Genomic DNA, 17,506 nt, shown 5'->3' with positions numbered 1-17,506 from the left:
AGAGCCCTCTTCCTCCTCCTCCGTCTCCAGGAGCGGTCCCTCTGCCCCGGGGTCAATCACGTCCCGGGGGGCAGGGATGGCATGAGTCCCCAGGAGGCAGTCCAGGGCGTGGAAGTGGGGGCAGGCCTCCGGGTCGGCCCCTGGCTGGCAGGCCCGGGAGTAGGACTGCCGCAGGTCCTTAATTTTGCAGCGGATCTGCTCCCGGCTGCGCTGATGGCCCCTGGTGGCCAGGCTGGTAGCCATGCGGCTGTAGACAGCCGTGTTCCTGTGGCTAGTGCGGAGATCATGGACATTGGAGGTTTCCCCCCAAACCTCGATGAGGTCCACGATCTCCGCACTTGACCAGGCGGGTGCCCACCTTTTGTGCCCCCGTGCAGGCTCCTGGGAGCCGCCAGGCTGGTCCTGGGGAGCAGTGGAGGGCTGGGAGCACTCAGATGGCTGGCTCATGTTGTGGCAGGTGCAGGGTCTGCTGGCACGGGTGCTTGCAGCCTTGCAACTGGCACAAACTGTGTAGCCAGCCCATGGCCCTTTAAGGGCTCCGGGGCCGGGAGGGGGGCAGACGAGTTTCCCTGGTGTTGGCCAGAGTGGCCACCAGGGAAACCTGGGAAGCCTTAGCCTCCCACTAGTTCGAATTAAGGGTCTACACAGCCCTTAATTCGAACTAGCTAGTTCGAACTAGGCTTAATCCTCGTAAAATGAGGTTTACCTAGTTCGAACTAAGCGCTCCGTTAGTTCGAATTAAGTTCGAACTAACGGAGCGCTAGTGTAGCGCCTAGGAAAGTTAGTTCGAACTAACTTTGTAGTGTAGACATACCCATAAGGACTAGGTAACAATGTTAAGTATTACGCTTCTCTGTCATGTTTTGCTTATTGTAGATGAGTAACTGAGAATCATAGAATACTAGGACTGGAAGGGACCTCGAGAGGTCAATGAGTCCAGTCCCCTGCCCTCCTGGCAGGACCTGGTATTGTCTAGAATCTGATCATCCCTGATAGATGTCTATCTAACCTGCTCTTATATATCTCCAGTGATGGAGATTCCACAACCTCCCTAGGCAATTTATCCCAGTGTTGCTTTGATCTGTCTGTTTTCACTTGCAAGCACTTAAATCCCACTTTTTACACTTAATAAAAAAACACTTTTGTTTATGTTAAAACTCAGTATTTATAATTTGTTACAGGGGTGTGGGGGGTGTGGCACAGACTGAACTGAGGGGCTTTCTCTGTGTAAAACTTCTGTACAGAGGAAGACCAGATTAATTAGGGGTTTGGTCCCTTTTGAGGGCTGTGCTATGCTGTGGAGGCCCTAGAGCTGAGCCCTCCCAGCGCTGAGTGTCAGCATCTGTGTTGCTCTGCTGGGGGGTGGTTGTTCCAACTCTGAGCCTTTTTTGGGGAGACCAGAGCTTCTGGCCCAAGAGGACAGGGGGGTGGGGTGTCCCAAAGGGTTGGTGATGGGCTCAGTGGTATGATCAACACACTGGGTGACAGTCTCAAGGGGGCCTGTGATATCAAACCTATCACAGCCAGCACCAGTCCTTAGTGTCACAGGGTGAGCTGGCCCTTTAAGTGAGTTCTAGGTTCAGCCTCACCTGTGAGCAGGGGCACAGGTACTGGAAGCAGATGACCAGGAGCCAGGCCTGTTGGGGCACAAGGGCAGCCCCAGGTCGGTCAAGGCAGAGCGAGATCTGCTGGGGGTGTGAGGAGCCCTATGCAGAAGGGCCCTGCTGAGCTCTCAGGCAGGGCTCAGGGGTGCAAAGCTGCAGGAGCCAGATGGGCAGTGCAGGGTAGGAAGCTGCGGGGTTCTGGTTCTATGCTGTGTGTGCATCAGCCAGGTGCCCAGCAGGGGAGAAACCCCCCAGTGTGGAGTTTGGCTAACTGGGAAAAAGGCAGCGGAGGGGTAGAACCGGGCTGGATAAACCCTGCTGCCCTGGGACTGTAAGCAGTGACAGGCAGCTCTCTCCAGCTACACTTGTATTATTCCTGCATTTTGTTACCAGCTCCTCCTGGCTCTGGAGCACGAGCAGTCGCGAGCGCTTCCCCCAGCAGTCGTCCCGGCTCCAGTTCCAGTTGTTAGGCCCTTTCGACAGCCAGTAGCACTTGTCCCCACGCAGCAGCCAGTCCGTGGGGCAGAGTTTGCACCCGGCGCCCCCTGCAGGGAGAGATGGGAACAGAGGTGTGGTCAGTTCTGAACATACAAACTGCAGCCGGCTGAAAACTCTTGTTCAAAGTTCTAGTTTAATGGAAAACACCATTTGACCTAAGTGAAAGTTTGTATTTTGGTTTCCGTTTTTCATTCTCTGATCAGAGAGGGAACTCCTAATGGAAATACTGATTTTATTGGAGGAGAGGGAGGATTTCATTCAGTTTTGCAAGAGAAGGAAACTCTTCCCTTCTAATAACTGTTGTTCTTCAAGCTGTGTTGTTCTTGTCCACTCCAATCAGGTGTGTATGTACGCACATGTACAGAAGCAAGAAGATTTTTCTCATAGCAGCTAGTCATAGGGTCAGTATGGGCATCCCCTGGAGTTGTACCTTTATGGTGCCCAATACAGAGGTCTGCCAACCCTCCACCCCCTCAGTTCCATCTTGCCAGCTCCTCCGACAGAGGGTAGGAGGATGAGCTATTGGAATGGACGTGAACAACCGCTACGACAGAGGTGCGACCATTTGTTTATTCTCCTCTGAGCGCTTGTTCATGGCACTTCCAATCAGGTGACTCCCAGGCCCAAGCTGAGGTGGTGGGTTGGAGACTTTTGCTCACCCAAAGGCCACATCACCTCCGGCCTGCTGGGTGATCGCACAGGGCACAGCAAACGTGTGGATAGAGGCTCGCATCATCGCCCTGCAATTTCCTGAGTGGGAGCCTGGCCCAGGAGCACTGTCAATGCCGTCTGTGCTGTGGCAGTGTGCACAGAGATTGGAGGTGCAGGAGCCCGTGAGGCTGCATCTGTCCAAGACTGCCAATGCCGAAAGACGTGGAGAGCAAGGACAGCAGGTTTGTATCATTTTTGGTGGGGCCCAGAATGGGTCCAAGTCCCCCTGCCCCTGCCTTGTAAGCTGGTCCATAGCTGTAAGTGGGCTCTGGGTGGGGATAAGGGGTTTGGAATATGGAAGAGGTGAAGGGATGGGCAGAGCATTGGGGTGCTGGCACAGGTGGTGAGTTATATGGGCCCTGAGATGCTCAAGTACCATGAATAGTCAGAGCTGGGGGCTTGGCTCTTGCAATGTTTGGGGGCAGGTCTCTCCCCTGCCTCAGGGTGGCTGCTGACTCTCTCCTGGGCCCATCTGAATGCTGCAAAGGCACCACAACTGAGCAGTGGGGAGGCAGCAGCTCACAGCCTATGGCCCCTGGCTACTGTTCCCGTACGTAGGAAGGGAAGAGGTTGTAACATGATTGGCAGCTCTCAACTCCCTCCAATGAGGGCGCTTCCCACGGAGCAAGAGGAGAGGAGGGATCTCACACCTGGCCAGCTGCTGTCTGAGGGGGCTTCTGAAGTGAGTGACCCCCGACTCACAGTCACCATTTCTACCCCATGCTGGGCAACATGAGGCTATGATGAGGGGCAGCTTGATGCCAACCTCCCTCCCCTGCCCCCAGCCACTACTCCTGCCCCACTCTGAGCAATGGGCACTCACAGCTCCCTCACCCTCCAGTGTGAGGCTACAGTGAGGGGCAGCTTGGGCATTGGGGGCAGACCCCATGTGGAGGTCTGTAGTAAAATGTGGGCAGCTGGGCCAGGGGGTGCAGCAGGGAGGGGAAGATGGGTATGAGAGGGGGACCCCACAGAAGGAGAGGGGTGCTGAGGTAGGACACAGAGGATCGCACAACACAGAAACCCCTCCACCCTCCCACAGCTGCAGGGACACACCTGTTGACAGCCAGAGTGAGTGAGCGACCAGAAGCCTCCCTCACCCCACTGCACTGTCGGCAGGGCCACCTGAGGTGTTTAAATCTCCTGGGGGCAGGCGGGTCTGGAGGAGCACAGGGGACAGCAGCAGCCAAAGACACCCACCTCCCCAGGAGCCATTGCCAGAGGGGGGTTCCCCAGGTAAGCCTGGTACCTCCAGCCACTCATCCCTGAGTGCACTCTGCTCCCTCCAGAGCCTGTAATCGCTCCCCCCATCCTGCCCCCAAATTCCCTCTCCCCCTCCAGCTCCAAAACTTGATCCCAAAGCCTGCATCCAACACCAGCATTCCCTCCCTGAGTCCGCACCCCAGACCAGCACGCTCTCTGGTCTTTTCCATCCATGTGTGGACACACTTCTATGTGCACCGAGGCAGGTGCCAATGTGCACCACAACGCAGCTGTGGGCACTCTGCCAATCCTCTGGGTGGCGCTGGAATCTCCCTCAGCAGCCGCAAGCCTTCCAAGCCCTTTCAGGAACCGTCTGACCACTGGCTATGGAAACACCTGCCCCTGAGTACCAGTTTGGTGGCGAAGTGCTCTCTTATCCACGCTAATGAAAGCCGGGCTGCTTCAGCTGTGGGGATAGCCCAGAATGAGCAGCATTGGGGCTATCATCGGAGATGGATGTCACTGGGCCAACCAGACTGGGAATCTCTTCCACTTGGCAAGGTAGGTAGCTCCCATTGAAGGCTTTCTTCTGCTAGGAAGGTCTCGTCTGACCTGGCCTGAGCAGGAAAGCTCCATAGAGTTCCAGCACAGAGCTTCCAGGCCGTAAGATGGAGCAACTGGAGGTTCAGATGGTGGTGGTGACTGTGATCTTGTGTCTGGTGGTCTAGTAAGAATAAAAGGGTGACTGGGGCTTCCACTGACATTTCCAAGAGGGACGTGTACCAGTGGTGATGGGCCAGGCTGGTGCTGTCAATATGACTTGTGCTCGCTCCCTTTGGGTCCTGAGGAGTACCTTGAGAATGAGTGGTGTGGTGTAGCCAGACAGGAACCCCCTTGTAACATCCATTTTTGCTTGCCTGGAGCATGCAGAGCACACAGAGCAGAAGGCCCAGGCTGCTGTGACTGTGAATGGCTGTAAACAGATATGCCAATTGTTGACCAAGAGGCTGCCAAGGAGTGCCCTTGACTTAACCCATATTGATACGAACACACAGCCGTCCGCGGGGGGAGGAATCTCTCGCCCAGTAAAAAAAAAAAAAAAAAAATGCCTAGTACTCACAATTTAGTTATCTCTCTTGCAAGTGTAAATTAACTTGAAACTTGCTTGTAAGAACTGGCGCCACAAAACGGACCAGTACAATTTGGCATCTTAGATAAGAAAGAGGATACGGGCCCCCAGGGGTATAAAGATGGGTCCAGCAGCATATTTACTTTGAGTGTCAATCTACCATCTATCTGCTGGTCGGGTTAGGTGTTTGACCTCCCGAGGTTCAACGGGGACGCCCACCTCATATTCGTCTTTCCTAGGAATTGAGCTTGACCCGCTGGAGTCGAGAGGCACAGAAAGGGGTAAAAATTGTACCTGGATGTGGTCCTTTGTCTTAAGTGTACACATAGACTTAGAGCTCTTTAAAGATTAAGCTGTCACTTGGTATCATTATTTCTATTTTCTATCTTTATTTCCTTTGTAACCATTTTTAAGATCTGTATTTGCTAACATTTAAGAAATAGAGCAATAGCCATTGTAACCATATGCTTTTTATAAGTTTTTTTTAATAAACCTGTAACTGTTTAAGCTTTAACCTGACTCCTTCAGTTGCTGTAACAGAACCAAGCACAATTTAAAAGAACTTCAGCCGGTCATAAAGGACAGGTATAGAAAGAGCTTGGGCGTTTGGATCGTGCCACTCCCAGGTGACAGATCCGTTGGGGCATCTCTCAGTCTCCCAGACTGCCCGTTGAGAAGGGATTCTGAATCCTAGCAGCTAAAATCTGTGGTGTAATAAGCTCTTCCTATAAAAGGGGCGTCTGTTGGCCTGTTGGCTACCCTCTGCGAAGGGACCCGGTCCTAGCAGTAAAGACACGGACGTTAAACCATTTCTCAGAAACACACACACACACACTGCCCTAACCGTCGGCTGACATGTGGGTGGAAAGGCATTCAGGGAGGGGCCACCCAATGCAGAAGGAATGTATCTGTGGCTCTCGCAATGAGAATTACTCTGACCACTAGAGGTCCCTGCTGCTGCTTTACAGGAACAGCTGAGCATTAGAATTCATTTTACTTACACTTTGGAGTTTAAAGTGCTGCTGCAGAGCTTTAAAACAAAAGTTTGGGCAAAGCCTCAGGGCTGAGAGAGAGCTCTCTCCAAGCTCCGTGTTCTCTGTGGGTATGTCTACACTGCACTCTACAATCGAAATCAGAGCCGCAATTTGTGCTATACGTCACCAAATTCTGAAATAAAGAGCTATTTCGAGCCATCGCTTATCCCTCGTGAAACGAGGTTTACAGGGATGGTGAAATAGCATGCCCATTATTTTGAAAATTATTTCAAATTTGTGGACGCATTCCTTGGACATCGGGCAGCTATTTTGGGATACCTCTGGTATCCCGAAATAGCATTTCAATGTTGATGTACCCCGCCTAAAAGAGGGGCATAGCTCCCAGCATAGGGTGTCCAGTACAGCACTGTAATTTGCTGTGTTGGGAGGAGAGGGGGATTTCTCCCACCCTGGAGAGAAAGTTGCAGCAGCATAAAGTGACAGTATAAAAAAGAGCCTCAGATTGCAAGTTCTGTGGGGCAGGGACTCTCTTGTTAAGGTGTGTGTGTGTATGTGTGTGAGATTTGACCCTCAGTTGGGTCATTTGGCACTGCTGCAATACCAATCAATAATGATTCAACATTCTTATTAGAATAGGAGAGAGGGGCCACAAAAACGGCCTTGTGCTAAGTGCTGCACATACCGGCAGTAAGATGATCCTTGCCCCAAAGAGCGAACAAACTGAACATAGGATGAGAAACAGGTGGAGATACACAAAGAGGAGCCAAGAGAGTAAAATACCCAGATCAGTACAGAAAGAAGCAGCCGGAGCATTTATCTTGCACCCTTGCATTGGGACTGGTGACAAATAACAATGACAGGAGTGGGAGGTGTATAGTACATCACTGCTCCACCTAAAGCATTAGGTCAGGGTGGCCATGGACATCCAGTAAAATAGGCAAGGGAAGGCTCTGCCTTCCCAAATCACCAGTCTGGCCCTGCCTAAACTCCACCCCAGAATGCTTGCTGTAGACATTCTAGGGGGGGAAATATTTCTGCTCCCAGAGCCTGCCCTCCCTATGCTCCGGGTTTGGGGAGACTGGGGATGCACTCCGTCCTCCCTCCTAGTGCTTGTGGCTGAGGCACGCACCCTTTTCTCCCTGTGGTAGGGTAGAGGGTGTGGAGGCAGCTCGTCTCCCATAGAAGAGGGGGGCCTGGGGCCTTGCCTCCTGGCACGTTAGAGAGTTGGCACCTGTAGCTCCAGCCTCAGGCTATGTCTACATGATGGGTGTTTTGCGGAAGAGGAAATGAAAACGGAGTGCTCATTTGCATATCTCGTGGTGTCATTTGCATAACTTCTTCTGATCCTTTTTGCAGAAGAAGGTTTTGCGATAAAAAGCTCCGTGTAGATGGGGCCATTTGTCAGAAAAAAATCCCTTTTACGCAAGATCCCTTATACCTCAAAAAATGAGGTTTACAGGCTCTTGTACAAAAGGGTTGTTTTTTTTTCTATAAATCGCCCCATCTACACAGGGCTTTTTATCGCAAAAACCTCTTCTGCAAAAAGGACTGGAAGAAGATATGCAAATGAGAGCATGAGATATGCAAATGAGAACTCCGTTTGCATTTCCTCTTCCGCAAAACACCCGCAGTGTAGACGTAGCCTCAGAGTCAGCAAGGAGCTGCATTGCATATTAATTTCTGAAGAGCTGCATGCAGCTTCAGAGACACAGGTTGGCCACCCCTACATTACATCATATTAAAAAGCACCTGATCTATTTGACAACACCCTGCTGTCTGGACATTGTTCTCCTGCTGTCGTTCTAAGAAGAGCTGACTGACAAAAAGCTGCCTCGTTGCAACATGAAAATCTTCACGACTTGTTACATTTAACTTTTCTAGTTGTTGACGTAACTTCCTGCCTCCTGAACATTTGAGAGAAAAAAAGAACCCCATTAGCCCCTTTTACCCTGTCAATTAGCAGACATATTTTTATCACATATCTTGTGCAGGGCCTCATTATGACTTTCTTGGGCCCAAGGCACTTTTGCCTTCATGGTCCCCTTCCTCCATAAAAAAAATATATTAAAAATTATTTGATATAACTTTAAATACTTCTAGCACTTTAAAGACTAACAAGATGGTTTATTAGGTAATGAGCTTTCGTGGGCCAGACCCACTTCCTCAGCTCAAAGTGGGTCTGGCCCACAAAAGCTTATCACCTAATAAACCATCTTGTTAGTGTTTAAAGTGCTACATAGTCCTGTTTTTTGTTCCAGCTACATCCAGCTAACACAGCTGCATTTCTATCACCTTTTAAATATTTCAACATATTAATTATTTTTTTTTCTGTTTTAGGCAAAATTTAATAGATTTTCGTGGGCCCTAAAAGTTTCATTTTTTTCTGATGCGAGAAAAAAATTAAAACATTTTCTTCTACCCTGAAAGTTCATTTTTTTCTTCTGATTTTAAAAGAAATTAAAACATATTCGTGGGCCCCTAAAAGTATCGTGGGCCCTAGACACTCTGCCTACTGGATAAGTCGGCCCTGGTCTTGTAGAGTTTTAGTGTCTTCTTTAAAGTCCCAGCTCCTGGAATCATGGGATTAGGTGAGAATCTCAATTTCATTAAAGAAAGTTTCTGGTCCTCATAAATCTCAGAAAAACCTGACAGTGCAACCCAAGTACAACTTAAAGGCTCAGAAATTAGAAAGCAAATATAAAGAACCCCAAATTATAATTTTCCTAAAATAAGCCAATGTCATGATTTTTCTAGGCCTGACTTGTGGATTTTGAATGTCTGGGGATTTTTACACTGGCATAATGTACATAAAAGGGCCTCAGTATGAATCTTGTCCATTGTATTTCAAGCTGACAGTGTCCCTTTAACATGGTACCAGGGCTTTCAGTCATGGTGAGAGTGCTGCAAACTGTTTAAGGGAGAATGAGTTACGGCTCTGGGACAGTAGGAGCTGCGGTTACCTGATGAGCTGCCGTTGGGGGGTTCACATAGAATTGATTTCAAGCGAGACCGGAAATCCTCCAGGGAGGAGCTGCCTTCAGTGCTATTGACAATTCTGGTTTCATTCTTCTCCGATGTATTCTGAGCTCCTCTGCTCTGTTCTTCACAAGAGCCATGCAACTGGGAAACTTCAAAACAACATCAGCGTCAATGAAAATCACTGCTATTGAAGCTATGTAGAGATTAAAAAAAAACAATTGTGGAGGGTGTGTAAGTCATCAGACAGTGTAGTATTGATCCCAGTGAGGGTAGGGACAGTGGAAGAGAGAATCCCATTCACTACACCAAATAGGTGAATTTTGGTCCTACCATCTACACGTAACAGTAAAACTGCCTTAGCCAGATCACACAAGTTTCCTGAATCCAGCTCTTAACTATACCTTGTTCCGTAACATTTTGACCTAGTGGGGATGTAATGCCCAGGGTTTCATTTGCAAATGGACTGGAATCAAGGACGGAATGTCATTCAGATTTGGGAATGAGGAGAGAGTTCACGGTAAACAGATCGGAGCTACTTACCCCAAGCCCCCAGCGCTATCACAGCTATTACCAGGAAGATGATCCCAGCCCATTTGACCCCTACAGCGATGCGACACCACTGGGGACATGGAGGGGAACCTATGAGAGACAATGTTTGGAGAAACATCAATCAGCCCCCAGGGTAGGGAATAACAGTAAAACTTTGTCTTCTCTTGCACCCTATTGCAATTTCTTTACCTACCACCAGGAGTAGCATCAACAATGGCAGCTTCTTTTGCCTATTTCTCCCAGAGTACACGTCCACATCTTTTCCCACACTGTCTCTAATGCATGGTTGACCCTCCCAAATCATTCTTCACAGCCACTGCTCTGCTTAACATCCTTACTTTTGTTTCCCCGTACATGACACTCACTGTAAACTTCCTAGTAGTAAGAGATAAGCAAGTAGCCTGATCATGATACAGTAATGTAGATTTCTTCATTTAAAAACAACCAGTAACCAGGACAGTTGGTTACATTTTCCATCAGAGTGGTTTTTTATAGAAAATTGAGGTTGAGTCTACATTTTTTGCTAAAAGTGTTTGCTTTCTGCAGAAAATTGGTATTTTTTTAAATAAAAATATTCCCCAAAATCAAATATTTGATTCTGAAATGAAGGGTTGCCAGATGGTCTCCCAAAAAATATCAAGCACATGGGCTAAAAATTTGTCAACAAAAAAACCTAAAAACACTGCCACGAACACACATGTTGGCTACGTCTACACTGGCCCCTTTTCCGAAAGGGGCATACTAATTTTACAGGTCGTAATAGGGAAATCCGCGGGGGATTTAAATATCCCCCGCAGCATTTAAATAAAAATGTCCGCCGCTTTTTTCTGGCTTTTAGAAAAGCTGGAAAAGAGCATCTACACTGGCCCCGATCCTCCGGAAAAAAGCCCTTTTCCAGAGGATCTCTTATTCCTACTTCAAACTCCTCATTCCACAAGGAGTACAGCTAGTTCGGATTAGAAGCCTAATCCAAACTAGCTACCCCGTGCCGCGTGTAGCCGCGCGGCACGGGGTTCGAACTAGCCGGGATTTAAAAATGGCGGCGCCCGGCTTATGCAAATGAAGCCCGGGAAATTCAAATCCTGGGCTTCATTTGCAAGTGCGGTACGCCTACATTACCCTCCTAGTTCGAATTAGGAGGGTAGTGTACACATACCCTAACAGATTAATTGGAGCATAAGATTTCATGGGCAAAGACCCACTTCATCAGATGCATGTAGTAGAAAGTCCAGAGGCAGGTATAAATATACAGGCATAAGAAAAGAGTACCAATCAAAAGTAAGGCTAGAGATAATGACGTCAATTCAGTCAGGGAGGATGAGGCCCACTTCTAGCAGATGATGTGGAGGTGTGAAGAGAGGAGAAACTGCTTTTGAAGTTGGCTAGCCATTCACAGTCTTTATTTAAACCTAAGATGATGGTGTCAAATTTGCAGATGAACTGTAGCTCAGCAGTTTCTCTTTGAAGTCTGTTCTTGAATTTTTTTTGTTGCAGGATGGCTACCTTTAAATCTGCTACTGTGTGCCAGGGAGATTGAAGTGTTCTCCTACAGGTTTTTCTATATTGCCATTCCTGATATCTGATTTGTGTCTGTTTATTCTTTGACATGGGGACTATTCAGTTTGGCCGATGTGTATAGCAGAGGGGCATTGCTGGCACATGATAGTGTATATTATATTGGTAGGGATGTTGGTGTAGAGACCCTCTACATCCATGGTGGCTAGGATAGTGTTTTCTTGAAGATCACCAGTGCATTGTAGTTTTTTCAGGAAATCAGAGGTGTCTCGGAGATAGCTGGGAGTGCTGGTGGTGTAGGGTCTGAGTAGAGAGTCCACATATCCAGACAGTCCTGCAATGAGAGTGCCAATGCCTGAGATGATGGGTCGTCCAGGATTTCCAGGTTTGTGGATCTTGGGTAGTAGATAGAATAACCCCGGGCGGGGCACTAAGAGTGTGTCTGTGTAAATTTGTTCCTGTGCTTTTGTAGGGAGTGTCTGGAGCAGTGTTCTCCTTAGTGGGATCTGAGGAAAGTGGCCTGTAGAATGTGGTATTGGAGAGTTGTCTGGCAGCCTCCTTTTGATAGTCAGACCTATTCGTGATGACAACAGCGTGTCCTTTATCAACCTCTTTGATTATAATGCCAGAGATGTTTCTGAGGCTGTGGATGGCATTGCCTTCTGCATGGCTGAGGTTATGGGGCAAGCGATGCTGGTTTTCCACAATTTCTGCTTGTGCACATCAGAGGAAGCAGTCTATGTATAGATCCAGACTGTCGTTTCGACCCTCAGGAGGGGTCCATGCAGAGCTCTCCTTGTGCTGTTGGTGGGAGGGTATCTGTGTGTCAGTGCGCTGTTCAGTGTTGTGTTGAGAGTATTCCTTGAATCGGAGATGGCAAAATTAGGCATCTTCCAGATCACCACAGAACTGTATCATGTTTGTGGGGGTGGTGGGGCAAAAAGAGAGTCTCCAAGATAGGACAGACTCTTCTGCTGGGCTAAGTGTGTAGTTGGATAGATTGATGATATTGCTGGGTGAGTTAAGGGTACCACTATCATGGCCCCACGTGGCAGGTAGGAGTTTATACAGTTTACAGTCCTTTTTCCTCTGTAGAGAAGTGAAGTGTGTAATATAAATCTCCCATCTTATTTTAGTAAAGTCCTGCCATGTGGAAGTTTGTGTGGAAGGTTGGTTTTTTTATATAAGTCTCCAGATTTGAGAGCTTTTTCTTGATGTTTTCCTGTTTGCTGTACAGGATGTTGATCAGGTGGTTCCTCAGTTTCTTTGGGAGTGTATCTCTCACCATAGTCTGTGCAGTATGTCAAGAAATATTGTGTCAGAACAACTATGGGGGTGGTGCCATCAGTATCTGACTCCTCATTGTCACACTGTAGGTTAAGGACTAACTTGACTGCCACTTGCGACATGTTAGTGAGACCTATGAGCATTTTCTTCAGCCGTTCAGTTTCTATTGCTACACACTGAAGAGGCAGAACGTGCGGCACAAAAACCATTTGGAGATGGCACCAGAAGCAAAGGGGTTGATGGGATATGAAGCTATGCAGTACGGGACATTGGCATAGGACCCAGGATGCCCTGCAACCGCTCCCCCCACCTTACACAAGCCTGAGTAATGGAAAAGGGCTCTAAGGGATAACTGCCCAGAGTGCACTGCTCCAAAAGCAGCTGCGATTGCTACAAGTGTGATCACACTACTGTGTGTGCTGAGAGTGTGAACACACAACAGTAGTTTTCCTGCAGTGCTCTTTGAGCATCACTGTAGCTGCTAGCGCTGTATATCTGCCAAAGTAGCTATAACCTCCCCCCCCCACACACCTGTAAGTTTCTCTGTAACTTACTTCTTTTCTTTCCTATCTCTCTCCTTCTGCCTTCTGTGTAATAAGAGTCTGGCTTAACCATCCAACACTGCATTGCTGTGAGCCTTTGACCAGAGAAAGACAACTAGCCATAATGCCCTAAACAGCCTGATTCTGGAATGAGTTTTCCAGGAGTCTGATAAGCTGATAAGCAGCAACAAGGTTACAAGTTAAGAGTTAACACAAAAGATAGAAGTTGCATTTTCTAATTTTGCTGCTCTTTATCTCCCTTTGAGTTTGTACTATTTTCTCTTTTAAAGAAATAGGATCAGACTCCAAAAAACAACATTGACAACAACTCGAGCCTGACTCAATTGACATTCTCTCTTTTTCTTTCAAAGGACAATCATTGCCATCTTGAAACTAAACTCAGACTATGTTTTCGAACTGCATTCACTAGCAAAGGGGTCTTTGTTCCTGATGAAACTTGTGACACTCTTATGGCTATTCACAGAGTTTATAATCGATACAGACTACTTAAATTTCTTTCTTTTGTAACCACTGTTACTTCTGAGTCAGTTCAAATATTGCATTCTTCCATTCATAAAAGTGGATCTTTGTGTGTGGATTTCCACAGACACTTACTTTAGTTCACTATTTTGAACTTTACAGAACAAACTGTTCTGGAATTATAAGTGGACAAAAATAGTGGAAATAATTTTTGAAAAGTGAAACAATTATTGCTTGATATATACGTGCCAAGCACAATGAGGTGTCAATTCCAAAGTAGAACCTCAGGTTCTTAGCACCACATCTGGCAAGTTTCATATTAATGAATGCTAATGAGTGGTGGTGGTGGTTGTGTTTTCTGTCTTTCTTTGTTTTAAAATGGCTTCTCGATTTTACTTTAAAGTTTCTAAGTAAAATTATCTTCTAGCTTCAAAAACAAGGAGCTGTTCTGTGGCACCTTAGAGACTATCAAATATATAGACATAGACATAGACATAGACATAGACATAGACATAGACATAGACATAGACATAGAAATAGATAAGTTTTGCCCACAAAAACTCATGATATTATACATTATCATGAGTTTTTGTGGGCAGAACTTACTTTGTCAAATGAGATGAGCTTGATCTGATAAAGTGGATGATGCCCAGGAAAGCTCGTGATTATATATATATTTGATGATCTCTAAGGTGCCAGAGGACTATGCGTTGTTTTCAAAGTTACAGACTAACAGGGCTACCCCTCTGAGACTTCTAATTTCAGACTAACAGGAATTATTCTAGGTTAAAAGAAGAGGGGTTTTAGGAAATGCAAGTGGAAAGATCAAGGTTTTCTGTATATTGGAATCCATCTTCCAACTTTAACTACTGGATTAAGTCAATATTGTGACAATGATTTTAACAGCAGCTTCTGAGACTTTTAATGTCAGCCGTAGACCTTGATCCTGCAAAGATTTCAGCACAGGTGTAATGTTAAATGTGGGAATGACTCCTTCGGTGGCATAACTCATGTGAGTGAAGTTAAGCATCTGCACGTGTAGTCCTTGGGACGACCCGCAGCACAAAGCTCTGTGCTCTGGCCACGAGCATTTGGAGGATCAAGCCCTAGTTGTAAGACAGGAAATACTGTATTGCCAAGGGTCTTGGTGGATTCGGCATCACTGACAAGCTTAAAATCAAGACTGAACACATTTTTTTTAATTGTATCCTTTGGTATATATGGTTGTGACTACTTTCTTCCACTATTTGATCTGAGGAAGTGGGTCTGGCCCACGAAAGCTCATCATCTAATAAACCATCTTGTTAGTCTTTAAAGTGCTACATTGTCCTGCATTTTATTGTTACCCAGATCTGCTCTGGGAATTATTTTGGGGAAATATATGGGACCTCAGACTAGATGGTCCCTTAAGGCCTTTGACTCTGTGAATTAACTAAATAACTGCAACTAGAAAAGCAGTTTTAAAAACAAATTTAGCTCTTGGATACATCAGTATCTGTTTGGAACAATCTCATTTACTTGTATGGAATCACTCTGCATTTACACTGATGCAACAAGCAGAATCTAAGTCCTAAAACTTTTTTCAAGAATAGATCAAATGCTGTCAGCAAATAATATCACAAGTGCATGGATACAATTTTATAACGGTTCACAACAAAAATTAAATTTGATTAGATAGCCACATATTATGCTAGGCATTACTGTGATGCCTAGCAAGACCTGTAGGAAAACATCAGCTTTTAATAAAATTGTATCATAGAATCATAGAACTGGAAGGGACTTCAAGAGGTTATCGAATCCAGTCCCCTGCCCTCATGGCACGAACATGCACTGTCTAGATCAGGCACATCTATAAGAAACTATTTCAAAAGCTATACAGTAGCGCAGTTATGTTCATAGCAAGTGTAAAGCAACACACTTCAAAGTATAACTCCGGTCATCTGAAGAAGTGGGCTGTGCCCATGAAAGCTCATGATCCCACCTACATGTTTTGTTAGTCTCTAAAGTGCTATCAGACCATTTGTTGTTTTTTAAGTTAATGCAGTTGTAGTTATTCTTAAGGAAGAAAAACGTATGAGATAAAAGGCTATACAAGAATAAGTGACGGTAACAACGATATCGTATATTTGATTATATGTCACAATTTATATAGAGCTTAATGAAATAGCTGGGCTATTACAGTGGGATTTTTAGAATGATCTAAGTCACTTGAAAATGTTACCCTTCATGTAAATCTATACCCCGACTGTACTTATGGAAGATATAGCTCTTTAATACTTACATTATTTCCCCCAAACAGCCTACAGAGTATCAAGATTTTTAACTAATTTAATTTATTTTTTCACAGGAATCACAAAGAATGTATGATACTCGCTTTCCATCCTTTAAAGGAATCACATGATTCCTTGTATTTTCAATATTCCTAAAACACTGATGACACTACAGTCCCTACCTCCTCTATCATCTTCCCCTTGACAGACTCTCTTAATTCTGTGCCTTTGTTAAGCCACAATGCAATAATTCACAGTCTCTCCTGCACTCGGAAACAGTTCACATCCTCTCTGTCCTTAGAACATTTTCCTAGTTTTGTGTCCATTTCAGCATCCAGAAAAAAAATCCTCTTTGCTATCTCAGTCATTCCTATCCACCCATTGGCCAGTTTGCTCCTTTCTTTCTCTTTTCAGATCCCTCTCCCTGCATTCCTCATTTGCTGGGTTTCCCTCTCCCTACTTAGCTCACTATAGAGGAAAAACTTAAAACACAACAAATAGTCTAGTAGCACTTTATAGACTAACAAAACATGTAGATGGGATCACGAGCTTTTGTGGGCAAATTCCCCTTTATCACTGTAGAGGTGAGTAAACCCTTCCTTCCTGCTCCAACAGTCAGTGGGCTGGCCTAAACCAACTGGCACTCCAGGCAAGGAACATTTTCAGTGTCCTCTCCCTACCCCTTTGTTATACTTTTCAGAACCTTATTTTTAATTGCATTTTGTAGCCATTTCACCTTCAACTCAGCACCCCCTAAGCCCAACACCTCAGGCAGTTGCCTGCCCCTAAATCCATCCCTGCCCATAGTGCTGTTATCCGCCATGTTTTTGTGACCCTCTGCACATAACAGGCTCCCTACCTAATTTCAGATTCCACCTTTTCTCTCAGAGGTATGTGAGTTTAAACTTTCTCTCCAATAAAACAAATTCTAATCTGTGAGCCTCCCACATTCCTTGTGCTCAATCATTCTTTCTCAGACTCACCCAACGTACTGTTCTTTGCCCCCCAACTATAAAACGCCAGTCATCTGAAGAAGTGGGCCGTGCACACGAAAACTCATGATACCATCTACATGTTTTGTTAGTCTATAAAGAGCTACCAGGCTGTTTGTTGTTTTTTAAGTTTATCCTGTACAGACTAACTCAGCTACCCCCGAAGCGTTTTACTGTGTACTGTTACCTCAATAGCTGGTTGGTCCGCCCCAAATATGTATGAAATCAGTAGGAAGGGTGTCATATAAAGAACAACTATATTCCGTTGCACTCGTATTTGCATGTCAAAGACTAAGAAGTTTTCTGTGACATGCTGCACTCACAAACTGAAGTGCACTCTATTCCCTTAACAGAATTCAGTTGCCAAATGCTGAGAGTGGAACAGAATTTCACATAAGCTAAGTCACATCATACATAAAGCACACAGCTGGCTTTTGGCTTTGGACACAGTTTCTCTAAATTGCCAATGCTGCAAGTCAAAAAAAAATCTTAGGAAAAAAGAATCCTAACCAAAGACTGCCCATTTTGGTGCAAAAATAGAAACTAAATCCACTTACTGAGGTTCTGAGAGCATTGTGGTGGCCTGGAAGAGGAACCAGCTCCAGGAATATTCAAATCAGCATAAACTACTTCTCCAGCCATGGCAAGTACAGAGAAAGGTGTGAGCGTACAGCAGGAGGTTTGTTCCTAAGAGCAATCTCATGTATATGTCTGCCCTCTGCTGAGCAGTAGCACATCTCTGTTCTGGTCTA

At 46.0% G+C, this 17,506-nt stretch overlaps 1 protein-coding gene across 1 annotated transcript in view; it reads right to left on the bottom strand.

The window, feature by feature from the left end:
- The window catches only part of LOC142823223 (killer cell lectin-like receptor subfamily B member 1B allele C), a 27,219-nt gene extending 9,713 nt beyond the window's left edge, over window positions 1–17,506 (bottom strand). Inside the window, exons 1-4 of the mRNA XM_075913843.1 lie at window positions 17,312–17,506; window positions 9,660–9,758; window positions 9,101–9,268; window positions 1,995–2,149 (exon numbers count right to left, since the gene is read on the bottom strand). Coding sequence (XP_075769958.1) covers window positions 1,995–2,149; window positions 9,101–9,268; window positions 9,660–9,758; window positions 17,312–17,396 — 507 coding nt within the window. The 5' untranslated portion in view covers window positions 17,397–17,506. The remainder of the gene's footprint in view (window positions 1–1,994; window positions 2,150–9,100; window positions 9,269–9,659; window positions 9,759–17,311) is intronic.

The sequence above is a fragment of the Pelodiscus sinensis genome, chromosome 32 (assembly GCF_049634645.1).
Source record: "Pelodiscus sinensis isolate JC-2024 chromosome 32, ASM4963464v1, whole genome shotgun sequence".
Lineage (NCBI taxonomy): Eukaryota > Metazoa > Chordata > Testudines > Trionychidae > Pelodiscus > Pelodiscus sinensis.
Note: the sequence above shows the minus strand (reverse complement) of the source record. Positions and strands in the feature narration are given on the sequence as shown.